Source organism: Tachyglossus aculeatus, chromosome 16 (genome assembly GCF_015852505.1).
Source record: "Tachyglossus aculeatus isolate mTacAcu1 chromosome 16, mTacAcu1.pri, whole genome shotgun sequence".
Classification (NCBI taxonomy): Eukaryota; Metazoa; Chordata; class Mammalia; order Monotremata; family Tachyglossidae; genus Tachyglossus; species Tachyglossus aculeatus.
The window spans coordinates 45,045,255-45,073,238 of record NC_052081.1 but is presented as its reverse complement, the minus strand read 5'-3'; the positions used below and the strand labels follow the sequence as shown (position 1 = coordinate 45,073,238).

The following is a 27,984-nucleotide window of genomic DNA, read 5'->3' as shown; positions in this document are numbered from 1 at the left end:
TCTCAGGGCCCAACGCTCAGCCTCTTGACACTCACAGCTCAGTCCTGGCTTTGCAGGGAGAATAATAACAATAATAATAATAATAATAATGACGATAATGGCATTTATTAAGTGCTTACTACGTGCCAGGAACTGTACTAAGTGCTGCGATGAACACAAGCAAATTGGGTTGGACACAGTCCTTATCCCTGTCTAGACTGTGAGCCCGTTGCTGGGTAGGGACCATCTCTATATGTTGCCGACTTGTACTTCCCAAGTGCTTAGTACAGTGCTCAGCTCAATAAATACGATTGATTGAATGAATCAATCAATCAATCCCACATGGGGCTCACAGTCTTAATCCCCATTTTACAGAAGAGGTAACCGAAGCACAGAAAAGTGAATTACTTTGCCAAGGACATAGCAGTCAAGTGGAAGAGCAGGAATTAGAACCCAGGACCTTTTGACTCCAAGGCTCACGCTCTGTCCAGTAGGCCATCCTGCTTAAGGGATGCCAACCGGGTGCTCAGCCGGACAGAACGGTCACCCTCTCCGCTCCCCTGCCGACGAGGATCAGCCCTAGTTCTCTCTGTGTCCAGTTTCTTGGCGGTCGTCGATGAAAAGAAAGGCGGTCCGAGCCAAACACCGACTTTTCCCTTCCCTTTTCCCCTCAGTCGGAAAGAGCAACGACGACCGGCCTGCTTACCGTCTGCTGGCTGAGCTGTTCCGACAGGACCCGGCTGTCCTCCGCCTGGCCGGGCTTCATCACCTCCTGCTGGGCCGTGGTCTCCTCGATCCACTGGATCAGCGCTCCGTGGCAGGCGCGGTAATCCCGCAGCACTTCCTGGATGCTCTCCAGGTCCGAAGAGCTGGAGGCGGGGAGCCAAAGGGAGAGAGCTACTGAGTGCGGTGCCTTGCAGCCACGCTCGGTATCAATCAATCAATCAATCAATCGCATTTACTGAGCGCTTACTGTGTGCAGAGCACTGTACTAAGCGCTTGGGAAGTACAAGTTGGCAACACATAGAGACAGTCCCTACCCAACAGTGGGCTCACAGTCTAGAAGGGGGACATAGAGAACAAAACCAAACATACTAACAAAAGGTAAAAGTCTTTTCTACCAATACCAATAATAATTGCGGTATTTCGTAAGTGCTTACTATGTGCCAAGCACTGTTCTAAGCGCTGGGGTAGATTCAAGGTAATCAGGTTGGACACAGTCCCTGTCCCACCTAGGGCTCACGGTTTCATTCCTCATTTCATAGATGAGGTAACTGAGGCAAAGAGAAGTTAAAAGACTCGCCCAAAGTCACACAGCAGGCAAGTCACAGCAGAGAAGCAGCGTGGCTCAGTGGAAAAGATCATGGGCTTTGGAGTCAGAGGTCATGGGTTCAAATCCCGGCTCCGCCACTTATCAGCTGTGTGACTTTGGGCAAGTCACTTGACTTCTCTGTGCCTCAGTTCCCTCATCTGTAAAATGGGGATTAAGACTGTGAGCCCCCCGTGGGACAACCTGATCACCTTGTAACCTCCCCAGCGCTTAGAACAGTGCTTTGCACACAGTAAGTGCTTAATAAATGCCATTATTATAAGTGGCAGAGCTGGAATCAGAACCCAGGTCCTCTGATGCCCATGCTTGAGAAGCAGCGCGGCTCAGTGGAAAGAGCCCGGGCTTTGGAGTCAGAGGTCATGGGTTCAAATCCCAGCTCTGCCAATTGTCAGCTGTGTGACTTTGGGCAAGTCACTTCACTTCTCTGGGCCTCAGTTACCTCATCTGTAAAACGGGGATTAAGACTGTGAGCCCCCCGTGGGACAACCTGATCACCTTTTCATTTCATTCATTCATTCAATCATATTTATTGAGCGCTTACTGTGTGCACAGCACTGTATTAAGTGCTTGGGAAGTACAAGTTGGCAACACATAGAGACGGTCCCTACCCAACAGTGGGCTCACAGTCTAGAAGGGGGAGACAGAGAACAAAACAAAACGTATTAACAAAATGAAATAAATAGAATAAATATGTACAAGTAAAATAGAGTAATAAAGAGTCCCCAGCGCTTACAACAATGCTTTGCACATAGTAAGTGCTTAATAAATATCATTATTATTATTACTACTACTTATGCTGCCGATTTGTACTTCCCAAGCGCTTAGTACAGTGGCCCGGCGTGGATCAGTGGAAAGAGCACGGGCTTTGGAGTCAGAGGTCATGGGTTCGAGTCCCAGCTCTGCCATGTCTGCTGTGTGACCGTGGGCAAGTCACTTAACTTCTCGGAGCCTCAGTTACCTCATCTGTAAAATGGGGATGATGACTGTAAGCCCCATGTGGGACAACCTGATCACCTTGTATCCCCCCCCAGTGCTTAGAACAGTGCTTTGCACATAGTAAGCGCTTAACAAATGCCATCATTATTATTATTATTATTATTACAGTGCTCTGCACAGAGTAAGCACTCAATAAATACGACAATGAATGAATGAATGAACACCATCATTCTAAGGTAGTGGCAACTACAGTCTAACCCCGAGGGGAAGCAAAAAATTGCTGAAGAACAGCCCGATCAAGGCTGTGGGGATCGGGCTTAGGTTTTGGTCACTGCTGGTCATCAGCCTTGGGCTCAGAGGATTGGGGAGAGGCGGGGGGTCGGCGGGGAAGTGGAGGCACTCACCGGGTCTCCATCTGGACCCCGACTCTCTGCCAACGTTCCCGCAGCTGGGCGCCCTTCTCCTGATAGCGCTCTAGTTCCAGGCTCCGTTCCGGCGTCAGGCGGCACAGCCGCTCTCCCACCACCTTCGCCCTGGCAAGTTCCTCGTCCAGAGTGGAGAAGACCGAGCTCTTGGCCTTCACGTCGCTGAGCCATTGCTAGAAAAACAGAGGGGGTTGGGGAGAGGAGGGGTCAGGAAAGGCTGCCACGTTAGCTCAGGGCCGGGGGTGACGGCAGCCCAGGGAAAAACCGCGCATTCTGAAGGGAGGCGGAGAAGGAGTTGGGAAGAGTCAGCCCCAACAAGCCAAAGAGCTTTCATGATAGTACATAATTTTAAGTTTGTTTTCCCTGGTAGATTACAAAGTTCTTGAGGGAAGGGATGATGAAGCAGCGCGGCTCAGTGGAAAGAGCCCGGGCTTTGGAGTCAGAGGTCATGGGTTCAAATCCCGGCTCCACCACTTGTCAGCTGGGTGACTTTGGGCAAGTCACTTCACTTCTCTGGGCCTCAGTTCCCTCATCTGGAAAATGGGGATTAATCAATCAATCAATCAATTGTATTTAATGAGCGCTTACTGTGTGCAGAGCACTGTACTAAGCGTTTGGGAAGTACAAGTTGGCAACATATAGAGACAGTCCCTAACCAACAGTGGGCTCACAGTCTAGAAGGATTAAGATTGTGAGCCCCACGTGGGACAAACCCATCACCTTATAACCTCCCCAGCACTTAGAACAGTGCTTTGCACATAGTAAGTGCTTAATAAATGCCATCATTATTATTATCTCCTTTACTTCTCTTGTACTCTACTCTGCACACAGTAAGAACTCAATAGAAACGAGTGATTAAATAACTGCCTGACACCTCACAAACAGAACAGAATTGATTGAATATACCCAGAGAATTCCATTCAGCCAAGGCTTAAATTAGGGCAGGAATATTATTATTATCACTAGCAAGAACCATAGTAAATATCTTTAATTGGGATGGCACTTTCATCTTTCCAAACTCTTTTCACCTTACGCCCTCATTTAATCCTCAAAACATCCTCAAAGGCAGGGAGAGGCAGGTACCATTACCTCTGATTTAAAGATAAGGAAACAGGCCTGGAGAGGAGAAGGAATTTCCTGGAGCTCAATGAACCAATCAGTAGTAGTAATATTTATTCAGCACAAGTGCAGAGCACTTGTACTAATAATTTTTATTCTGATGACTTGACACCTGTTCACATGTTTTGCTTTGTTGTCTGTCTCCCCCTTCTAGACTGTGAGCCCGTTGTTGGGTAGGGACCGTCTCTGTATGTTGCCAACTTGTACTTCTCAAGCGCTTAGTACAGTGCTCTGCACACAGTAAGTGCTCAATAAATACGATTAAATGAATGAATGAATAATAAGAGTTAGGGAAACTGAGACCCAAAGTGGAGATCGGAGTTGTCCAAGATATCGCCCAGCATGGCAGAGCTAAACTGAAACCCAGGTCTCCGAAAACAGACTTTCTTCCTCCGTCTCCGGCAGCTCCTCAGCCCTAAGCCCATCAATAAGGAAAGTACCAAGCTGGTGACGCCAGAAGACTCCTTCATACTTAGGATTGCAATTTCCATTCATATTTATCAGTACAATGCTCTGCACACAGTAAGCGCTCAATAAATTCGACTGAATGAATGAATTTACTGAGCTCTTAACGTGTGCAGAGCACCATACTGAGAGATTGGGAGAGTACAATACAAAAATAAACAGACACATTCCCTGCCCACAACGGTTCGATTCATTCATACTTATTGAGTGCTTAATGTGTGCATAGCACTGCACAAGTATTTGCACTGTACTAAGCACTTAAAATGAGCAAGACCTTGAAAGAAGGGCAGGCTGTCCAGGGATACGAATCTGCGGGGGCGGTTCCCTGGTGTTACACACCTGCAGTGTGGACCGGTGGGTCTGCAGAGCTGAGAGGTCGGCAGGTACCGCCTCTTCCTGACTCAACTTGATTTCATATCCTTTGACCAAGAGCTCGGCGGCCTGCGCGCTGCGGACTATGACGTCCACTGTCTTTAATCTGCCGGGTGAAAGAAAATGTTGTAAAACGGACGATCCCATTGAACGGAACGAGACACTCCCCCCTCAACCCAGCAACTCCAAATCCTGCTCAATCAATCAATCAATCGATCGTATTTATTGAGCGCTTACTATGTGCAGAGCACTGTACTAAGCGCTTGGGAAGTACAAACTGGCATCACATAGAGACAGTCCCTACCCAACAGTGGGCTCACAGTCTAAAAGGGGGAGACAGAGAACAGAACCAAACATACCAACAAAATAAAATAAGTAGGATAGAAATGTACAGGTAAAATAAATAAATAAATAAATAAATAAATAGAGTAATAAATATGTACAACCATATATACATATATACAGGTTCTGTGGGGAAGGGAAGGAGGTAAGACGGGGGGATGGAGAGGGGGATGAGGGGGAGAGGAAAGAAGGGGCTCAGTCTGGGAAGGCCTCCTGGAGGAGGTGAGCTCTCAGCAGGGCCTTGAAGGGAGGAAGAGAGCTAGCTTGGCGGAGGGGCAGAGGGAGGGCATTCCAGGCCCGGGGGATGACGTGGGCCGGGGGTCGACGGCGGGACAGGCGAGAGCGAGGTACAGTGAGGAGATTAGCGGTGGAGGAGCGGAGGGTGCGGGCTGGGCAGTAGAAGGAGAGAAGGGAGGTGAGGTAGGAGGGGGCGAGGTGATGGAGAGCCTTGAAGCCCAGGGTGAGGAGTTTCTGCCTGATGCGCAGATTGATCGGTAGCCATTGGAGGTTTTTGAGGAGGGGAGTGATATGTCCAGAGCGTTTCTGGACAAAGATAATCCGGGCAGCAGCATGAAGTATGGATTGAAGTGGAGAGAGACACGAGGATGGGAGATCAGAGAGAAGGCTAGTGCAGTAGTCCAGACGGGATAGGATGAGAGCTTGAATGAGCAGGGTAGCGGTTTGGATGGAGAGGAAAGGGCGGATCTTGGCAATGTTGTGGAGCTGAGACCGGCAGGTTTTGGTGACGGCTTGGATGTGAGGGGTGAATGAGAGAGCGGAGTCGAGGATGACACCAAGGTTGCGGGCTTGTGAGACGGGAGGGATGGTAGTGCCATCAACAGAGATGCTCACTCTCTGAGGACACAGGCACGGAACCCAAACTCTCGGTGACTTGTTTCGTTGCAAAAATCTCAACCAAAGGCAATCCAGCTTAAAATGGTTAAGTACATTTTGTTAAGTACATAATAATAATAATGACAGTACTTGTTAAGCACTATGTGCGAAGCACTGTTCTAAGCACTGGGGGGGATAAGTACATATTACTGTTGCATTGTACTCTCACAAGCGCTAAGTACAGTGCTCCTATTATGGAATGAAAAATTAGATCTTATTTGTCCACTTAATGGTCATATTTTTATTGGCTTTAATTGTTGCTTATTTTGCTTTTCATTTTTATATTTTGGGACTGATTGATTGACTGATTCACCTGTCTACGTGTTTTGTTCTGTTGTCTGTCTCCCCCTTCTAGACTGTGAGCCCGTTGTTGGGTAGGGACTGTCTCTAGATGTTGCCGATTTGTACTTTCCAAGCGCATAGTACAGTGCTCTGCACACAGTAAGCGCTCAATCAATACAACTGAATGAATGGACTGTGAGCTCGTAATGGGCAGGGACTGTCTGTTGTTGTATTGTACTCTCCCAAGTGCTTTGCACATAGTTAAGTTCTCAATAAATACGACTGAATGAATGAATGCTTCACACAGTAAGCACTCAATAAATACGACCCAATGAATGAATGAATCTTGTGAGGGCGGGACATGAGACCTACTTAAAGGAGTCTGTTTTCTAAGGGGAGAGAGAGATCCCAGGGAGGGGAAGAGGAGCCTGGAGGCCCGCTGCTAAAACCCCAAGTTTCAGGGCTTTAGGCTTCGGCTTTGGGGCTGCGGAAAGGGAAGCTTTCTGTGGAAACTGACTCATCTTCTAGACTGTAAACTTACTGTCTACCAACTCTGTTAAACTGTACTCTAGCTTAGCACAGTGCTCTGCGTTTATTCATTCACTCAATTGTATTGATTGAGGCGCTTACTGTGTGCAGAACACTGTACTAAGTACAATTCAGCAACAAATAGAGATAATTCCTGCCGACAGGGACTCATAGTGTAGAAAGGGGGAGAAGGCATCAAAAAAAGTAAACAGGCATCGACAGCAACAATATAAATAAATAGAATTATAGATATAAATACATTAATAAAATAAATAGAATGATAAATATGTACATATTTACCCAAGTGCTTAGTACAGTGCTCTGCACACAGTAAGCATTCGATAAATATGACTGAATGAATGAAGTGCTGTGAGGCAGGGGGTGGTGGAGCACAGGGAGGGAGTAGGGGCGATGGGGAGGGGAGGAGAAGCAGAGGAAAAGGAGTGTGAGCCCACTGTTGTGTAGGGACTGTCTCTATATGTTGCCAACTTGTACTTCCCAAGCGCTTAGTACAGTGCTGTGCACACAATAAGCGCTCAATAAATACGATTGAACGAATGAATGAAAAAGGAGGGCTCAGTCTGGGAAGGCCTCCTGGAGGAGGGGAGATTTCAGTAGGGAGTTGAAGGGGGGAAGTGTGCTCGTTTGGCAGAGGTGAGGAGGTAGGACGTGGGCCAGGGGTCGACGGCCGGAAAGGCGACAACACACAGAAAGCGTTCAGTAAATACCTTTGATCATCATCATCATCATCATCAATCGTATTTATTGAGCGCTTACTATGTGCACAGCACTGTACTAAGCGCTTGGGAAGTGCAAATTGGCAACATATAGAGACAGTCCCTACCCAACAGTGGGCTCACAGTCTAAAAGGGGGAGATTGATTAATACCAATGAAAACAACCAGGGGAACACTCCACCGAGCCCTGCCTAGGACTGGAGCTCTGCCCATTAAAAATCTGCCGATTCCACTGTCCCAGCCTGCTTCTGCGCAAAATGCCGTGAACGGGAATCTGATGCCAATAGGTCTGACTCCCAGCCCCCAGGGTGGAGCGGGTTCCCTACTTCCCGGCTCTCTCCCAGCCAACTCCGGATCCATCTGGGGAGCACCGACCCCCCACCCCTTTGGGTCTCAGGCCGGAAGCCGCCTCACTTGTCCAGGTAGACGGAGGACAGGCCGTAGACGTGGTCCATCTTGTCCACCAGCAGGTTGAGCTCTGAGCGCAGGGTGGGAGCGCTGGGGCCCGACGGGGAGCGCTGGAAGAAGCTGCTGCATCTCGCGGAGACGTCGTCCAACTTCGATTTCAGTTGCTGCAAGTCCTCCTGGGTGCGCTGTCAGGGCACGCAGAGGGGAAACCGAGGCTCAGACCCCGGGCCCCCACACAAGTACGCAGAACCCGGGGCCTGCCCGGGAGGTCTGGGACGGGTTGGGACGAACAGCGTGTGCCCTGGGGACGGTTAGACTCCGAAGTGGGACATTCCCCACGCAGCCTGCATGGGAGGGCCGCCCAGCTCTCCAAAGCACTTAGTTCAGTGCCCTACACACCATAAGCATTCGATAAATAATAATAATAATAATAATAGCAGTTATTAAGCGCTTACTATGTGCACAGCAGTGTTCTAAGCACTGGGCGGATGCAAGGTAATCAGGTTGTCCCACGGGGGGCTCACAGTCTTCATCCCCATTTTACAGATGAGGGAACTGAGGCCCAGAGAAGTTAAGTGACTTGCCCAAAGTGGCGGAGTCGGGATTTGAACCCATGACCTCTGACTCCAAAGCCCGGGCTCTTTCCACTGAGCCACGCTGCTTCTCTAAATACCAGAAGGGCTTTCCTTCAAAGCCCTACTGAGAGCTCACCACCTCCAAGAGGCCTTCCCGGACTGAGCCCCCTTTATCCTCTCCTCCTCCCCATCCCCCCAGCCCTACCTCCTTCCCCTCCCCGCAGCACCTACATATATGTTTGTCCAGATTTATTACTCTATTTATTTTACTTGTACATATTTACTATTCTATTTATTTTACTTTGGTAATATGTTTTGTTTTGTTGTCTGTCTCCCCTTTCTAGACTGTGAGCCGGCTGTTGGGTAGGGACCGTCTCTATATGTTGTTGACTTGTACTTCCCAAGCACTTAGCACAGTGCACTGCACACAGTAAGCGCTCAATAAATACGACTGAATGAATGCATGAATGAACGTGATAAACACCACGACAGTGTGGCCTCGTGGAAAGAGCATGGGCCTAGGTTCTAATCCCGGCTTCACTACCTATCTGCCGTGGGACCTTGCACAAGTTACTTAACTTCTCTGTGCCTCATCTGTAAAACGGGGATTCAATACCTGTTCTCCCTCCTACTTAGACTGGGAGCCCCACGCAGAACAGAGACTATGTCCAATCCAATAAACTCGTATCTACCACAGCACTTAAAACAGTGCTTGACCCAAGAGGTAAGCCCTTAACAATAACCAAAAAAAATAAAAATAAAAGCAGGAGCCACTTTCCTGTCTGCAAAGAGAAGGATCATGGCCTACTGGATAGACCATGGTCTTGGGAGTCAGAAAGACAGGGGTTCTAACCCCACCTCTGCCGCTTGTCTACTGTGTGACCTTGGGCAAGTCGCTTCACTTCTCTGTGCCTCAGTTACCTGATCCGTAAAATGGGGATTAAGACTGTAAGCCCCATGTGAGATGTAGAATGTGTCTAACCTGATTAGCCTGTGTGTACTCCACAGCTTAGTACAGTGCCTGGCAAACAGTAAGCACTTAATAAAAAATATAACGAGAGCGTCCAGTCAAATGAGAGAGACAGACCTAAAAAGCAACTTCCCTGACCATCTATCTATCTATAATGGCATTTGTTAAGTGCTTACTATGTGCAAAGCCCTGTTCTAAGCGCTGACCATGGTATTTGGGGGCCTCTGGGGGGGCTGTAATTTCCCACCAGGAGACCACATCCCTTTTTCTCCAACCCCACCCCTGGTCCCGAGCTCTCAGGGCCTACCTCCTGCTCGGAGACGCGCAGAGCGGTGTCCTGCAGGGCATCTCCGTCCTCCCAGGAGCCGGTAGGTGATTTGATTCGCCCGACGACTCTCCGCTCGCAGTCTTCCAGGTGCAGCCGGATGTTCTTCAGCTCAGAGATGTAGTTCTTGGCCACGGTCTCATCCTTATCCTCTGCAGAGCCCCCCAACAGCCCCAAGGCCCATCAGAGACCCCATCGGGGCCCACCTTCCTCGGCAGACCTCGGAGCCCCCCCTCTGCCGGGGTTGGGGAGGGTGTGGGGCCCGCTGGGCTCTACGAGTCAAAACCGGGGGAGGCCCCCCACTTCCTGGGCATTTGCAATTTTGCGGTGGTGGCCAACGGGGAAGGGGGGTGTCCCGGGTTGGGGGGAAAGGGACAGGAGGTGGCAGACAGAACCGCTCGTGAGCAGCGGGTTTTGAGGCTCTCGACTTTCAGAAGGGATGGGCAGAGCGGCCCGTGGTGAAAGCCTGGAAGACGCCCACTCTTGAGACATCTCACCCGGCCGGCATCTGCCACTCGCCCCCTGAATGTCGACTGATCCCTTCGTTAACTACCAATCGTTCCCCACCGGAGATGGCTGCAAAGGCCCGACTAGTAAGAACCAAGAAACTTAGCCGCTCCCTGCCAAAATCCCTGGCACCTGCCGACTCCACGTCCTCCCACTCTCTGGTTTTCTGCCTTTGGGATGGTAAGAGGGTGATGGACCACTCTTCAGCCCTCAGGTTAGATGGAAAGAACTGAGTTTGGACACGAGGAGTGGTCTTTTACCCCTCCCCCGTGGCTCCCTCCCTGCTCCCCACCGTACCGTTCTCCACAGATTCCAGAAGGTGCTGGAAATGCTCCTTGCAAGCATCCACCTCCTTCTCCAGGCGCAGGCGGTCAGCCACGGAGAAGAGCTCGGAGTCCCGGCTGTCTTGCAGGAAGTCTTCGTAGTGGACCCGGAGGCTCTTCATGGTCTGATGGCATTCCCCGGGGGGTAACGATCGGACCTAAAAGGACGAGCAAGCATTAACCCCCAAACTGGACGCCCGGCCCAAAGCACCTCAGTTTTCTCAGGATGCCCCTTTCCCCACGCTCACAAGCAGTCAGGGAGAGAAGGCTCACTCCAGGACTCCGGGAAATACCGTCTCTATTCAGAACAGCCGTTTATTTTTCCTTCGGTCTCAAATGCCTGAGGTTTTCCTGTGACTACGGTTTTCATCTACCAATACTTTCAACTTAAAAAAAAAACCCAACCGTGATAAAGTTTTCATTTTAAAGAATATTAATAAAAGCTTGTTTATGCTCCCAAGCTAAACTTTCATGCTGTCCAAATTTCAGATTTACAAACACAAATCTAGGATCTTTGAGGTTTGTTATTGTGAGTTAACTGTGTCCCCCAGATTTCTTCCCCCCACAGGGATGCTCAACCTCACTTTTCTCCAATCAGTTCACAAAGCTACTTGAGGGCAGAGTTCTTTTACTACTAAGTCCCTAGTACAATGCACCGCACCCAGCAGATGCTCAATAAATACTATTGATTAAGGTTCTGGAGAATCAGTGTGATCTAATGGAAAGAGCACAGGCCTGCAGTCAGAGGGCCTGGGTTCTAATCCCACGTCTGCCACTTGTCTGCTGTGTGACCAAGGGCAAGGCTTTTAATTTCTCTGTTCCTCAGTTCCCTCATCTGCAAAATGGAGATTCGACACCTATTCTCCTTCCCCCTGGGACTGTGAGCTCCATGTGGGGCAGGGTTTTTGTCCAACCAATTGCACTGAATCTATTCCAGCGTTCAGCACAGCGCTGGGCACAAAGTAAGCACTTAGATACCACAATCATTATTATTACTGACAAGCAGCATGGCCTAGTGGATAGAGCACAGGCCCATGAGTCAGAACAACCCAGATTCTAATCCCGGCTCTGCCACTTGTCTGCTGTGTGAACACGGGCAAGTAACTTCACGTCTCTGTGCCTCCGTTACCTCATGTGTAAAATGGGGATTAAGACTGTGAGCCCCATGTGGGGCACAATTCAATTACCTTGCATCAATCCCAGAGCTCAGTAGAGTGCCTGGCACATAGTAAACGCTTAACAAATACCACAGTTATTATTATTTTCTTCTAGGAGAGCTCAGCTAGCCCTCCCCTGCAGAAGCCCAGAGGGGCTCTTTCTAAATCACCTTTTCCAGATTCCAGCTCTGCACGAGATCCAAATCCTTTCGCAGGTAGTTCCAGGAGATGAGGCTCTTTGTGTTCACGTGCAGTTGGTGCCACAGAGTCATCACCTTCTGATAGGACTGCTCCACCCTGAAAATAGTACGAGACCCCATGTCCATATCTGTAATTTCCTTATCTGTATTAGTCTCTGCATCCCCCTCTAGACTGTAAGCTCCTTGTGGGCAGGGAATGCGTCCGTTTATTGCTATATTGTACGCTCCAAAGCGCTCAGCACAGTGTTCTCTAGACTGTAAGCTTGTTGTGGGCAGGGAATGTGCTTCTTTATTGTTATTTTGTACTCTCCCAAGTGCTTAGTACAGTGCTCTCTAGACTGTAAGCTCGCTGTGGGCAGGGAAGCGCTTAGTACAGTGTTCTCTAGGCTGTAATCTTGTTGTGAGCAGGGATTGTGCCTCTTTATTGTTATTTTGTATTCTCCCAAGCACTTAGTACGGTGCTCTCTAGACTGTAATCTCGTTGTGGGCAGGGAATATGTCTGTTTATTGTTATTTTGTACTCTCCCATGCGATTAGTACAGTGCTCTCAAGACTGTAAGCTCGTTGTGGGCAGGGAATGTGTCTGTACATTGTTATATTGTACTCTCCCAAGTCCTAAGAGTACAGTGCGCAGCACACAGTAAGCACTCTATGAATACGACTGAATAAATGGGTGGCCGGCGTCCTCGGAGCCCCAGTTGGGACGCTCCCGGGAAGAGTGGGAGCACGGCCAATCCATGTCATAGAGTCGCCTTACTGGAACACCAAAAATAATCGGGGAGGGTCCCGGGAACAGCCAGGCACAGCACAGATGGAGCCAAGAGGTGGGGAAGGGTTTCCCGAGGAGGGAATCAGATGGGATTCTTGACATACTCCTTTTCACTTTACAGACTGATTTGTTTTAGAGATAAAGATCTACACCTGGATCTGTATTCTTCCATTTATTCATTCAATCATATTTATTGAGCACTTACTGTGTGCGGAGCACAGGACTAAGCGCTTGAAAAGTACAAATCGGCAACAAATAGAGACAATCCCTACCCAGCAACAGGCTCACAGTCTAGAAAGGGGGAGACAGATAACAAAACAAAACAAGTAGACAGGCATCAATTGCACCAATATAAATAAATACAATTATAGATATATGCACATTAATAAAATGAATAGAATAATAAAATAATAAATATGTACATACATACAATCCGTACCCTTTGGGCACATGGTATTCATCCCACCCTGGGACCCACAGCACTTATGCACAAATCCCCAATTTTTTTAAAGATTTTTTTTTTTTAAGATTAACGTCCATCTCCTCCTCTCCTCAGAGAAGCAGCATGGCTCAGTGGAAAGAGCCCGGTCTTTGGAGTCAGAGGTTATGGGGTCAAATCCCGGCTCCACCACTTGTCAGCTGTGTGAGTCACTTAACTTCTCTGGGCCTCAGTTACCTCATCTGTAAAATGGGGATAAAGACTGTGAGCCCCACTTGGGACAACCTGATCACCTTGTAACCTTCCCAGGGCTTAGAACTGTGCTTTGCACATAGTAAGCACTTAATAAATGCCATGATTATTACTATTAATATTATCAGACTGTAAACTCACTGTATATGAGGAACATGACTAACAACTCTGTTGTGCTCTCCCAAGAGCTTAGTACATGCCCACCCACAAGGTTCCACCTGGCAACTCCTCTACTCCACAGCAACAAGATAAAAATCAAGGTGTCAAGCAAAACTGCTCACTTAATCCTCTGCGTAACTAGATAGCAAATGCTGCCCTGCTATGGGACAGGGAAGATTCTGATGCTGGTGGTATCAAATATTTCTTTCTGCATCAGATATTTAAGAGACATCTATAAGACTGTGTTGAAAATACAATTGAGACTTTTTCCTCTTGGCTGGGTCATCACAACACTATGTTAGGAAATATTTGGACAGCGTTAACAGCCATTGGAAAACGTTTAGTACATATTTACTATTCTTTTTACTTTGTTAATGATGTGCATATAGCTTTAATTCTATTTGTTCTGATGATTTTGACACCTGTCTGCATGTTTTGTTTTGTTGTCTGTCTCCCCCTTCTAGACTGTGAGCCCGTTGTTGAGTAGGAACCGTCTCTATATGTTGCCGACCTGTACTTCCCAAGCACTTAGTACAGTGCTCTGCACACAGTAAGCGCTCAATAAATACGATTGAATGAATGAACAGCAGAAGGCAGACAGGATTTGAAAGAAGACTTCAAACACACCACATCAAAATAAAGAGATCAGCTGAGAGCAAGCAGAGTACATCTAAGAGTGGTGACCTAAGCTAATGCTTGCCATGGTATGTTCTTAATATGTGAGGGAAACCTTTCAGTAATTGATCAGAATTAGCCATGACAAGGAGATGGTGACCCCCACGCTCCTCTAAGCTGCTTCACTGGGGCTCACAGTTCCCGATTCAGGGTTGCTTTGAAATTAATCTAAGCCAAATAAGATCTGGGCCGGCTACACAGGAGGTGCCGGAGGGATCAGTTGGCAAATTTCCAGAACAAAGACATCAAAGGAGCAGTGTGGCCTAGTATATAGAGAACAAATCCAGGAGTCATAAAGACCTGGGTTCTAATCCCAGTTCTGCCACTTGTCTGGTGTGAGACCATGGGCAAGTCACTTCACTTCTCTGTGCCTCAGTTACTTCATCTGCAAAATGGGGATTAAGACTGTGAGCCCCTTGTGGGACATGGATTGTGTCCAACCTGATTAGCTTATATCTACTCCACATACAGTGCCTGGTACATAGTTTGCGTTTAACAGACACTTATTTTTATTTTTTTTTAAAGGCACCAGATGTGTGTTTAGCCTGCCCACTGTCCTATCATCTTTCCTCCAAAGCCACAGGGAAGAGAACAATTTTGTTTCTGAGTATGTAGGGGCCTCTTGAATGCTGAAGTCAAGAAAAGAGTTGGTTGTGATGCAGAAGATGGTCATTAACTAGACTGTGAGCCCTTCTAGACTGTGAGCCCGCTGTTGGGTAGGAAACATCTCTATATGTTGCCAACTTGTATTTCCCAAGCGCTTAGTACAGTGCTCTGCACACAGTAAGCGCTCAATAAATGTGATTGAATGAATGAATGAATGAATGAACTCAGCAGCAGTGACCCAGAAAGCAGAAACTCCAGAATAGGAGGAAGTTCTGCAAAATGATTCTCTCCAAACCTCATTTTAGGGACATTCATTCAGGACGCCGTTCAGTGAGGCATTTACTGCTTTGAGAACAGCCTTGGAAAGAAGAAAACTATCATATGTTCAACCAGAGTGGAAGAAACAGGAATCTATAATTCGTTTCATTTCAGAGCAACTCTTAGGAAGATGGCGGGCTGGTAAAAAGTCAGTTGGGGCTGGGAAATTGTGGTGCTTACTTTCAAGCCTCGCTTAAAGGTTTTCGAGGGAAAAAAAATGTAAGGGATTTTGGGGCAAAGTTGAGCTAAGAGGCTGGTGAAGTGGAGTTGAATCTGTTATACTGTACTCTCCCAAACAGTACAGTGCTCTGCACACAGTAAGCGCTCCCTAAATTCCACTGATTGAAGGATGATTACGAATGCCTCTGTAACATGGAATTACTAAAAAGTCTACATAAGTAGCTTTAAGAGCAATTAATAAATGGCATTTATTGAGTGCTTACTGTGGGCAACTTGGGAAACTACAACAGAGTTGGTAGATGTGATCCCTGCCCACAAGGAGCTTACAGTCTGCAGGGAGCTCAAGATCCAGGGTTCCTTGAGGGACACTGAGGTGGCCTAGTGGATAGAGCATGGCCCTGGGAGTCATAAGGACCTGGGTTCTAATCCCAGCTCTGTCACAAGTCTGCTGTGTGATGTTGGACAAGTCACTCAACTTCTCTGGGCCTGAGTTACCTCACCTGTAAAATAGGGATTAAGACTGTGAGCCCTATGTGGGTCAGGGACTCTATCCAACCTGATTAAATTGTACCTCCCTCAGTGTTTAGGACAGGGCTTGGCACACAGTAAGTGCTTAACGAGCACCATACTTATGATTATTATTACTTAACTTTTCTGCACCTCAGTTAACCTCATCTGTAAAATGGAAATTAAGGCCTCATGAGGGACGTGGACTGTGTCTAACTCGATTAGCTTGCATCTACCCCAGCACTTAGTACAGTGCCTGGCACACAACAGACGCTTAACAAATATCACAATTATTATTACTATTGACTGAGATCAGTGAAAATGGGAGCCAACTTGGACCGCCAGAATGAGACCCCGGCAACAGCCACCCCGAGCCCACAGAGCTTACCTGTTGGCCATCTCAACGGCCTCTTTATTGGGCGGGGGGATGAGGAAGCACACGGATGGCACCATCGCCTCGTTTCCCGTGGGGCTGATCACCTTCCATTTGGTTCGGTGGGAATTATCTTCCAGGACACACTCGTCGTTCTTACAGATCGTGATCTGGGGAGGGGGATAAAGCAGGTAGGTTCCGATCACCGCGGGGCATCACCCTGAGGCCTCCAGCCCATGGTTCAGAGGCTCTGGAGGAGGGGTTTCCTGAGGATGGTTTTCCGGAGGACAGTTTTCTGGAGACGCTGGAGTCACTGAGTGCAGAGGTTGGGTTTCTAAAAAGCCTCGCTTCACACGTGAGTAATGTGTCCCCCTCTAGAATGTAAGCTCATTGTGGATCCGGAATGTGTCTGTTTATTGTTATAATGTACTCTCCCAAGCACTTAGTATTGTGCTCTGCACACATTAAGTGCTCAATAAATATGAATGAATGAATGAATGTCCTGGGGAACACCAGCAGGCCAAGAAAGGTCTGGGGGCCGCCCCCGGAAACTGGAAACTTGTCGGCTCCGACTCCCTCTGGAGAGAGAAAGTTAGGCCTCTGGCCGGACCAGCAGGGAATGCAGGATAATGACTCCCCAGTCTTTCCCTCTATCCTGGGAGGAAGGCTGGGAGCAAGCTAGTTTTGTGGGAGCCTAGACCTGAAGGAGCTGGATGAAGTCAGCCATGGGATCGGGAAAGAGTTGAGAACAGAACCTGGCCCCTTCTGGAACCTCAAAGAAGCAGTGTGGCTTAGTAGCAAGAGTATGGGCTTAAGAGTCAGAGGACTTGGATTCTAATACTGGCTCTGCCACTTACCTGCTATGTAACTGGACAAGTCACTTCACTTCTTGGTGCCCTAGTTTCCTCCTCCGGAAAGTGGGGATAACATACCTGTTTTCCCTCCATCCTAGACTAGGAGCCCCGTATGGGACAGTGACTGTATTTGACCTGATTATCTCATTTCTACCCCAGGGCTTAGTACAGTGCTTGGCACACAGTGAGTGCTTAAGTACCACAATTATTATTATTATTATTAGTACCCTGCTTCCCCATCCCCGCTCCATAAAGAAGCTTCTTCACCCATCTTTACAGCTGGATTCCTCCTCTCTTGCAACTCTGATTATCTGGTTTCCAACCCAGTGCTTAGGCAGTGGTCAGCTCTTAGTAAACGCATAGCACAAATTAATAAATCGCCTCTTTATCCATTCTCTTCCTTGACCCTTACTTCCTCTCTGCTTTCCATCAACCACTATAACTGTCCGGTCTGGCCATCTCTCCTCTACTTTCCATCTACCATCCCCTATGCCCTTGTGTCGTGGCACTGACGACTCAGATTCGAATCCCACGGTTTCCCCCTCCCCGTGCATACCTCAATCTGGCGATAGTCACAGATGGCCTTGACCGAGATGGTACTCTTCAGTATGTGGTCGGGGTTCCTTTGCTTCAGCTGGACAATAGTCTTTGACCTTCCCACGAGACTGGCAATTGAACTCTTTGACTGAATGAGCTGCTCCTTTTCATCCTATGAGGTGAGAGAGGGACATCGGGGGGCATAAAGGCTGCTAGTTGAGAGGACCAACCCGGAACCAAGCAGATCCCCCAACTCGCCCAGGGAATGCCAATCCTGCCAGCCAGCGGAGGAATATGAGATAAATCCGGGATGGAGGGAAGAGGAGAACGTCCCTGTCTTCCCGTCAGCTCTGTGGCACCCGGATTTTTACAGGCTTTCTCTCAGTTCCCATGAGCCATAACTTTGCATGCATAGGTTGCTGTCAACGGGCTTCTCGAAACATAACTTGCCCACTATCATACATTAGTGACAGTAAGCCAAGCTCTCTCTTTGGAAACTGAGGCATACCATCATGTTAGGAGGAAGCTGGAGAGTTAAATGCTTCAAGTTTTTGTTTGTTTTTTAGTGGTATTTGTTAAGCGCCTACTATGCAACAAGCACTGTTCTAAGCACTGGGGTAGATGCAAGTTAATTAAGCCCCCTGTCCCACATGGGGCTCACACTCTATATAGGAGGAGAACAGGTATTGAATACCCATTTTTCCACGAGAGGAAACTGAGGCTCAGAGAAGTAAAGTGACTTGCCCAAGGCCAGACAGCAAGTAAGTGGCAGAGCCAGGTTTAGAACCCAAATCCTCTGGCTCCCACGCCTGGGCTTTATCCACTAGGCCACGCCGCTTTCCATACTGCTTTTCTTGCTCTTAAGACAAAACCCACCAAATTAAATCCTCCAAGCTCCGTCCCCGCAAGTTTCACTGTCCGGAGAGAGCAAGCTCGAGCAGCCCATCAAAATATCTAATTTCTTCAACCAAGGCAGCCGGTCAAGACCCCCGTCAAGGTTGAAGCATGAAACTCGGCAGCCCACGGGGCTTTTGGTCAGCCACCAAAATTTAGTTTGGTTTCAGAAGAAGATCCCCCAGAATTGAAACTCTCCAACTTCCACTAACCCAACAGCCTTGTTACCTCATGAGGAAATGGTAGAGAAGCACTGCCAATACCTACAAAGACTGACTATGCAGCAGAGGATCGAGGCCTTGCCTCAATAACCAGGATGGGTCAGCCTGGACTTGAGGACTCCAAGCCCGGAGAGCAGGACTTAGACTGCAAGCTCGTCCTCTAGACCGTACGCTCGTAGTGGGCAGGGGATGTATCTGTTACATTGTTATACTGTACTCCCCCAAGCACTTGGTACAGTGCTCTGCACATGGAAAGCGCTCGATAAATGCCACTGATTGATTGATGAGAGTGGATGGGATGAGGGGAGGGAGGGAAGGAGGGGAAGGAAGTAATAATGCCAGGAACCATCATCATAGAGTAAAGGATATTGAAGAAAAGAATAAGAAGTGCTTAAATCAACTACCTGTGCCTGTCCCAGGGAGCATGGTTGGAAGAAATACAACTTTTAACTCGGGAGTTAAGAAAAAAGATGGGAATAGGTCAAGGAGACACGGCCATCCTGTTCCACGTTTCAGATCTGGGCTCTCCGCCTCCGCTCCGTTGAACCAGAGACGGCCGTACCCCAGCTGCCGGTTTCTGACCCCTGACCCTGACCCCAAGCTCTCGGGTCCCAGAGACTAAGTCCTCATCGGAGAAAGGAAACTCTGAAAACCACCGGAAGCCGGGACAGATGTTCCCCCGTCCCGAAGTCCCGAGCAAACAAACCGAGGAGGAGACTCAGGTCATCCTGGGCCCCCAGTGACTCCACCAGCTTGCACTCCCTGTCCTGGAGAGGAGGGAAAAGAGCCAGGGGAAGGGACAGAGGACCAGCCTGGAGAGGAACTTTAGGGAATTAGCCCTTCCTGCCCTTAGATTCATTAGCACTATCGCAGGTGGATTTCCATGCGCTTGCTCAGCTGAATGCCCACATCCACGTTTAACACCTAAAGTATTACAGGATAAGGGGTCCGGATAATAATATCAATAATAATAATGATGGTATTTGTTAAGTGCTTACAATGTGCCAAGCACTGGGGTAGCTACAAGATAATCAGGTTGTCCCACGTGGGGCTCATAGTCTAAATCCCTATTTTACACGAGGGAACTGAGGCACAGAGAAGTTAAGTGGCTTGCCCAAAGTCACACAGCTAAGTGGTGGAGCCGGGATTAGAACCCACGACCTCTGACTTCCAAGCCCATGCTCTTTCCACTAAGCCACCAGATGGGAGTCACCAAAGGTTGTCTGCTCGGCAGGGAATTGAAGGTCACAGTCAGCGCTTCGTATTTGGCTGGCTCTCTCCCTAATAAGTGCAGTAATCGTTAAGTGGTCGCTGTGTGCCAAGCACTGGGAGAGATAAGAGATTAAGTGCAGTAATCGTTAAGTGCTCACTGTGTGCCAAGCACTGTACTAAGCACTGGGGGAGATAAGAGGTCTTGTCAGACACAATCCCTGTCCCCCATGGGGCTCTGAGTGTAAGGGGGAGGGAGAACCGGTACTGAATCCCCATTTTAAGATGAGAAAACTGAGACCTAGCAGTGAAGTGGCGTACCCTACGTCACACAGCAGGCAAGCAGGAGGACCGGGACTGGAACCCAGGTTCCCTGGCTCCCAGGCCCAAGCTACTCCCACTAGGCCATGCTGCTTTTCTCTCAAGTCTTCCCTTCTGAGTCCAGGGCCGACTGTTTACGGTGGGTGGGTGGTTTACCACAGGCCTTGGGTGTCCAGCCTGGACTCTGGTTGATGGGGACGAGAGAGAAATTCCCGCCGGCTCTGGAGGCGGCCCACTCACGTTTAATAATGCCAACATCCCTGCATCCGATTTTATTAGCATCAAAGGATAGCTCGTCGGGCGAATGAGCCAAAAATAGATTTGGATTAAACGCGGGTCTATTCCGGGCCCTAAATCGATCGGGCGGAAGTGCCACTCGACTCCCGTGGCTTTCAACTCCTTGCAAACCAGACCCGAACGGGGGCCGCGATCAGAATCTAACCAGCGGTCAGCTCTTATCTCTGTGCCAACTGGAGCTAAGGAAGAAGAGCTTGGGGAACTAGGTCTGCTCTTTGCTTTGCCGCTCCTTGACGGGGAGGGAAAAGGGAAGGAGCCTGGGGTTGCGTCCCTTCCACTCCAACACCCTACTGTGCTCTATCACGTAAAAATCAGACTGGGGCTGAGGCACGAACCTCATTAGCAACCGCTGCTAGATATGAAAAGAGAAGGAGGGGGAGGAGGAGAAAGTTTTCTGATCTCCTTAACCGGCCCGGCGGACAAGACTTTATCCAATCGACTCGTCCTCTGGTCGTCGGGAGGGTGAGCTCCTTGAGGGCAGGGATCGCGTCTACCATCTCCATCGCGTCGTGCTCTCTCAAGCACTTAGTGCAGTGCTCCGCCCACAGTTAGCGCTCATTGCCTGATTTATTGAGGGGTGGCCCCGTCCCTGCCGGATGCATCTCCTTTTCCCAGAGGTTCGGAGGGGGCCGGAAAGCCCCCCGAGAGGTGAGGGGTAGGCTCCACCCACCATGGAGTCTTGGAGCAGGTCCTCGAGGCGTGGCAGGCTGGTGTTGTGGTCGCAGGAATATTTCCGTTTGATGGAGTCCTGGAGGTTACGTAGGAACGCCTCCAAATCGCGCGCGTCGCTGAAGAACTGCAGGGAGACAACGGGGGCGGGGGGCGTTCGGTCGGTCAATTGCATATATCGAGCACTTAACTGGGTGCGGATCACTCGGGAGAGAAGCAGCGTGGCTCAGTGGAAAGGAGCCCGGGCTTTGGAGTCCGAGGTCATGGGTTCAAATCCCGGCTCCACCAATTGTCAGCTGTGTGACTTTGGGCAAGTCACTTAACTTCTCTGGGTCTCAGTTCCCTCACCTGTAAAACGGGGATGAAGACTGGGAGCCCCCAGTGGGACAACTTGATCACCTTGTAACCTGCCCAGCACTTAGAACAGTGCTTTGCACATAGTAAGCGCTTTATAAATGCCATCATTATTATTATATTACAATGTGACAATATAACAGACACCTTCCCTGCCCACAACAAATTTACAGTCTAGAGGGCTCAGGGAACCAGGATTGTGAGTCCCCCGAGGGGCGGGGACCGTGTTTAATCCCTACCCATGTACTCTTTCCTAGTGCAGAGCTCTGCACACAGTAAGCATTTCATAAATATCATCATTAGTACCAGGAACCCTTGGCTTCCAAGGTAGGAAGGAGCCCCCCATTAAACAGAGCCAAATCACTTTCAAAGTCATCTTCAAAAACTGGGCTCAGCTAAAACAAACCCCACCCTAAAGCGCCAGAGGAGTCTGCCTCCTACACAGTAAGTGCTCAATAAATACGATTGAATGAATGAATGCCTGTTTTGTTCTCATTAGCTTGGCTTCTGTTCACTCCCCTATGAGGTGATGTCCATGGGTCTAATTAGGAATAACACCTATGGTTTTCTCTGGGCAAAACACTGAGGAAAATACAAAATGACCAGATCGGGCTCAGAACCTAAGTTTGGGAGTGTGGGCCTCTCTTTCCCATTTTACAGACGGGTAAATCGAGGCCCGGAGCAGTTAAGTGACTTGGCCGATGCTGTCAGTGACACAGCTAGGATGAGAGTGTGGATCTACTGATTCCTCCCATCCCAGGCACTAGGCCCCTCTGCCTCCATCCCCCACAATTTGCGGGATTGAGGGGTCCCCACAATTAGCAATTGGATGACGAGAGCAGGAAATTTTCCCTCCCCCGTGCTCACGGATACTGATGCTGTCAGTCGGCAGCATCATCTTCAAACTGAAGGATCACGCTAGAAGCAGCGTGGCTCAGTGGAAAGAGCATGGGCTTGGGAGTCCGAGGTCATGGGTTCTAATCCCGGCTCCACCACTTGTCAGCTATGTGACTTTGGGCAAGTCACTTAATTTCTCTGTGCCTCAGTTCCCTCATCTGTAAAATGGGGATGAAGACTATAAGCCCCTCGTGAGACAACCTGATCACCTTGTGTCCTCCCCAAAGCTTTGTTTTGTTGTCTGTCTCCCCATTCTAGACTGTGAGCCCACTGCTGGGTAGGGACCGTCTCTAGATGTTGCTAACTTGTACTTCCCAAGCGCTTAGTAGTACAGTGCTCTGCACACAGTAAGCACTCAATAAATACGATTGAATGAATGAATGAATAGTAAGCACTTAACAAATGCCATCATTATTTAGAGAAGCAGCGTGGCTCAGTGGAAAAAGCACAGGCTTTGGAGTCGGAGGTCATGGGTTCAAATCCTGGCTCCGCCACTTGTCAGTTGTGTGACTCTGGGCACTTCTCTGGGCCTCAGTTCCCTCATCTGTAAAACTGGGGATTAAGACTGTGAGCCCCAGGTGGGACAACCTGATCACCTTGTATTCCCCCAGCGCTTAGAACAGTGCTTTGCACATAGTAAGCGCTTAACAAATACCATCATTATCATTACTACTGCGGCTGCTGTTATGACCTGGACTACTGTTTATCTATCGAGATCCCACCTGGGGTGAGCGGCCCCGGGCCACAGTACCTGAAAGTAAGCGGAATTCTCCTTCACGTGCTGCTCCACGCACAGGCACAGCTGCTTGATCCACTGCCACTGGGACTGGACGGCCGCACTGTAGGCCTGCAAAACAGAGACCGTCGTCGTCGGGGCAGCGCCCGTGACTTCGACCCCAAACGGGTGTTGCGGCTGAACCGCAGCCGCCCCGAGGAACTTCCCCCGATCCAAATGGACGGATAAGAGACCCAAGTGGCCGCGGGAGGGGCAGGTCTTCTCCCCCTTTTAGACTGTGAGCCCACTGTTGGGTAAGGACTGTCTCTACATGTTGCCAACTTGTACTTCCCAAGCACTTAGTATAGTGCTCTGCACACAGTAAGCGCTCAATAAATACGATTGATGATGATGAGTGCCGGTGGGCGGCTTTCCTGAGGGATGAGGTGGTCTTCCCCCACCTCCCCTCCCGACACAAACCACGAGCATTTCGAGGAGCTCTGGCCCCTCCCCACCCCCATACCTCTACGGTCTGCTTGGCTGGGTGATTCTCCGAGGACAGCAGCTCCGCGGTGTCTTGGAGAGAGCGGAACACGTCTTGTTTCTCTTCCAGTTCCATCCGCAGCTCCTGACGAGGGGACCACCCGTGGGTAAACTCACCAACCACCGGTAATAATAGCAATAATTATAAATAGTAGTAACTGTGGCAATCGTTAAGTGCTTACTGTGTGTCAGGCACTGTACGGAGCGCTGGGGTAGATACAAGCAAATCGGGTGAGACACAGTCCCTGTCCCATAGGGGGTTCACGGTCTCAATCCCCATTTTACAGATGAGGAAACTGGGGTACAGAGAAGTAAAATGACTTGCCCAAAGTCACACAGCAGACAAGTGGCAGAGTCAGGATTAGAACCCATGACCTTCTGACCCCCAGGCCCATGCTCTATCCGCTATGCCACGCCGCTCCTTCATCTTTCCCTTAGACTGTCAGCTCCTCCTCTAGACCGGAAGCTCCTTCTGGGCAAGGATGGACGGCGTTTATCAAATCTATTGTACTGTACTCTCCCAAGGGCTTAGGACAGTGCTTTTCATTCATTCATTCAATCGTATTTACTGAGCGCTTACTGTGTGCAGAGCACTGCACTAAGCGCTTGGGAAGTCCAAGTTGGCAACATATAGAGACAGTCCCTACCCAATGGTGGGCTCACAGTCTAGAAGGGGGAGACAGAAAATAAAACAATTTAACAAAATAAAATAAATATAATAAATATGCACAAATAAAATAGAGTAATAAAGTCATACAAACATATACATATATCCAGGTGCTGACTGATGATTGACTGACTTCTCTGTTCCTCGGTTTCCTCAACTGTAAAATGGGGAGTAAATATCAGTTCTCCCTCCTACTTACACTGCAAGCCACCATGTGGGAGAGGGTCTGTTTCCAACCTAATTAACCTGTACATACCCCAGTGCTTAGAACAGTGATTAACACAAAGTGAGCACTTAAACACCATACACATATATATATAAGTTAAGCTCTCAGTAAATAACATTCACTCATTCAATTGTATTTACTGAGCACTTAATGTGTGCAAAGCAGTGTACTAAGTGCTTGGGAGGGTATAGTATAACAACAAATAGATACATTCCTGCCCATGAGCTCTGCTGACTGACTGATTGTTCTAGGCAGGTTCTCCCCCGTGGCCAAATGCCAATACTCAGAACTCGACATTTTCCCCCCTTCCACCTGGGCAGAGGCCCGGTTGAGTAGGCAAGGGCATCTGGGCATCTGAGTAGCGGCGTGGCTCAGTGGAAAGAGCCCGGGCTTTGGAGTCAGAGGTCATGGGTTCGAATCCCGGCTCTGCCACATGTCTGCTATGTGACCTTGGGCAAGTCACTTCGCTTCTCTGAGCCTCAGTTACCTCATCTGTAAAATGGGGATGAAGATTGTGAGCCCCACACGGGACAACCTGATCACCTTGTATCCCCCCAGTGCTTAGAACAGTGCTTTCCACAGAGCAAGCACTTAACAAATGCCAACATTATTATTATTATTATTATCTGGGACCCAGGCCGGGCTGGGTCTCTTCACTGGAGCCGCCCAAGCCCGGCAGACCGGTCGGGATATCTAGGGATCCGGGCTGGACTCACAGAGAAGTAATTCTTCTTGGCCGCGATGTTGGGATTGTTGTCGCTCCAATCGTAGGCCAGTTCCTCCTCCTCCTTCTCGTTCAACCAGATCAGCTCGGCCGTGGCTCTGGAGACAAATCTGTGCAGGCTCTCCAAGTGCCTCAGGCGGGAGCCGGAAGTTTCCTGCAGAGCGGAAACATCTTGCGTTAAAGCCACGGGAGGGGGATTAGGAGCCACCTTCCGGAAGGTGGAAAAGCCCGATGGCCGGAGGGGTCGTGATGGGGACTTCCCATGAGCCCTGGGTCCAAAGCTGCATCAGACCCTTTTGCTCCAGAAAGGATCAGTCCCCAATTAATCAATCAGTGGTATACATTGAGCACTTCCTGTGTGCACGCAGAGTATTAAACTAAGCACTTGGGAGAGTTCAATCAAAAGAGGTGAACAGATTTCCTACCCACAAGGCGCTTATGGCCTAGAGAAGGAGCAAGCCAGGATTCTAGGGGGACCTTTACGGGAAAACTGAACCACCTGAAGCTATTTAGGTGCGGGAGCAGGTCTCCTCCCAAGACCAGGGGCAGGGGGCTGCTCTTCACGGCCACCCTCAGCCCCGGGCTTCCAAGTGAGTTCCCCTAAGGACCCAGGTCCGCCCGTGGCTTTGCTTTCCTCCGGGGGAACGTGGGGAAGTGATCCAGATTCTGTGCCAGGTGACAGCTGGGAGCGAATCTGTTTGTTTGGAAACCATCGGGACTAACAATCTCCTGGCAAATTCTTAGGGAAGAGCCAGCGAGCCGAAGGAGAGAGTCCTATGCGGATTGAGAGAAAGGGTCAGGGGCGGGCGTGACAGGTCGGTCAGTAACTTGGTCAGTTCCTCCATCGGGGAGCCCCACGAAAGGGCCTGGACCTTCTCCACTCACCATCAGTTTACAATACTGCGTCTCCAGCTTCCCCAGCGTTTCGGTGTAGCTGGTGCGGAAATTCTGGGACATCTTGCCCTGAAGGGAGGGAAAAATGGAAAAATGCTTTGGAAAGTGGCCTGCTTTCCCACAGGGAGACTAAACGAGCAAGGTCATGGGCTTTTTTTCATCTCTTGGCGCGATAGCTGGTCACCAACAAGGACCGGAATCATGAATGCTAAGAGCTTCCTTCTCCTGAGGGATGAGCCCCAGAAAAGAAGAAGGGAGGCATCCTCGCTGACCACAAGAGTCACCGAGGGCAAAGCTGACCGTGGTAATAATAATAATAATAATAATAATGGCATTTATTAAGCACTTACTATGGGCAAAGCACTTTTCTAAGCACTGGGGAGGTTACAAGGTGATCAGTTGTCCCACGGAGGGCTCACAGTCTTAAATCCCCATTTTACAGATGAGGGAACTGAGGCACAGAGAAGTGAAGTGACTTGCCCAAAGTCACACAGCTGACAACTGGGAGAGCCGGGATTTGAACCCGTGACCTCTGACTCCAAAGCCCGTGCTCTTTCCACTGAGCCACGCTGCTTCTCTCAACTCCGGCATTGTTACGACCATCAGCCTCTTTCCTGCTGTGTGACCATGGGTAAATCATTTCACCGGTCAGTACCTCAGTCTCCTCATCTGTAAAATGGGGATTCCATACCTGCCCTCCCTCCCCTTTAAACTGGGCGTCCCACACGGGACGGACGGGGCTGGATCCAAGTGGATAATCTTACATTTACCCCAGCGCTTAGTACAGTGCTCAGCACACAGTCAGCACCTAACAAATACCACAGTTATTATTATTCTGACCGGGGGCCTTCCCAGACCCACACCTCCGTGCCTGGCAACAACTGCCTCCTCTGGGCAAACTTTCTCTGCCATCATCAGCCCCCTCCGGGTGCCCCGACCAACAGCTCGGCTCTTTCTTCGGGTCAGAGTTCCCTCCGGCCCTCCTCGTTCTTTCAGTGAGTCCGGGTGCTGGAGTCTCGCCCAGCCGTCAGGTGCTCACTCACCTCGTACATCCTGGCTTCCTGGACGCTGGAGCCCAGTTCCTCCACGCTGGTATGGATGTGCTGCTGGGTCTCCAGCTGCGACTCCACGCTGGGGAGATCGCTGCCCCACTCGGCCCTCTCCAGTTTCATCTGCGGACATACAAGCAAACGCCCCCAACCCCGCCGCCAAAATACCAGATCAGGGAGGTGCTCTGAGCTGGGACCCCGGGAACGGCAGGCTTCTGAACATCAGGCTTCTGAACCAGGCCGTCTAACCCATTTTCCAGGCGTTTTGTCTGACCCAGGAGGAGACCAAATGCCCTCTTCCATCAGCCAGATGCTCTGTTGCCCCTTCCTAGCTCCCATAACAGGAAGTGGAGCTGGCTGGTCTCTAATTCCTAGCATTCCTCTCTGGAAACATCCTTCCACAAAGCCCAGAAAGCAAGGTGACAGACCGAACAGAACCGGGCAGCTGGAATCAATTGCTCTTCACCCTCCTTTCGGATCAATTTAACCATCAGTAAAGTGACAGTACTTACTGAGCACCTACTGTGTGCACAGCACTATACTAAGCACTTGGGAGAGTGTGATAGAGCTAGCATACTTACAATCCCTGCCCTCAGGGAGTTTACAATTTGGAGGGGAAAACAGACCCCGAAATCACTTACACGGAGAAAAGAGCAGAAGTGGATAAGTACAAGAGGTAGGGCTTAGATAGGATGATATGTAAATATTTCAGGCCAAACGGGGTGAGGAAGCTATAAATAGGAGTCTCATGAAGTCTGGAGC

General features: G+C 49.4%; 1 protein-coding gene across 3 annotated transcripts in view; it reads right to left on the bottom strand.

Moving 5' to 3' along the window:
* The window catches only part of MACF1 (microtubule actin crosslinking factor 1), a 337,049-nt gene that overhangs the window by 138,496 nt on the left and 170,569 nt on the right, over positions 1-27,984 (bottom strand). For 2 of the 3 annotated variants that reach the window (XM_038758002.1, XM_038758003.1), the window contains exons 15-29: positions 27,217-27,345; positions 26,165-26,242; positions 25,272-25,433; positions 23,643-23,747; positions 23,156-23,251; positions 21,155-21,280; positions 17,562-17,714; positions 16,167-16,321; positions 11,844-11,970; positions 10,491-10,674; positions 9,669-9,838; positions 7,823-8,001; positions 4,594-4,732; positions 2,650-2,843; positions 686-848 (exon numbers count right to left, since the gene is read on the bottom strand). In XM_038758002.1, the coding sequence (XP_038613930.1) occupies positions 686-848; positions 2,650-2,843; positions 4,594-4,732; positions 7,823-8,001; positions 9,669-9,838; positions 10,491-10,674; positions 11,844-11,970; positions 16,167-16,321; positions 17,562-17,714; positions 21,155-21,280; positions 23,156-23,251; positions 23,643-23,747; positions 25,272-25,433; positions 26,165-26,242; positions 27,217-27,345 (2,160 nt within the window). Of the gene's footprint in view, positions 1-685; positions 849-2,649; positions 2,844-4,593; positions 4,733-7,822; positions 8,002-9,668; positions 9,839-10,490; positions 10,675-11,843; positions 11,971-16,166; positions 16,322-17,561; positions 17,715-19,061; positions 19,068-21,154; positions 21,281-23,155; positions 23,252-23,642; positions 23,748-25,271; positions 25,434-26,164; positions 26,243-27,216; positions 27,346-27,984 lie in introns of all 3 variants that reach the window. The other variant, XM_038758001.1, reaches the window with a different exon arrangement.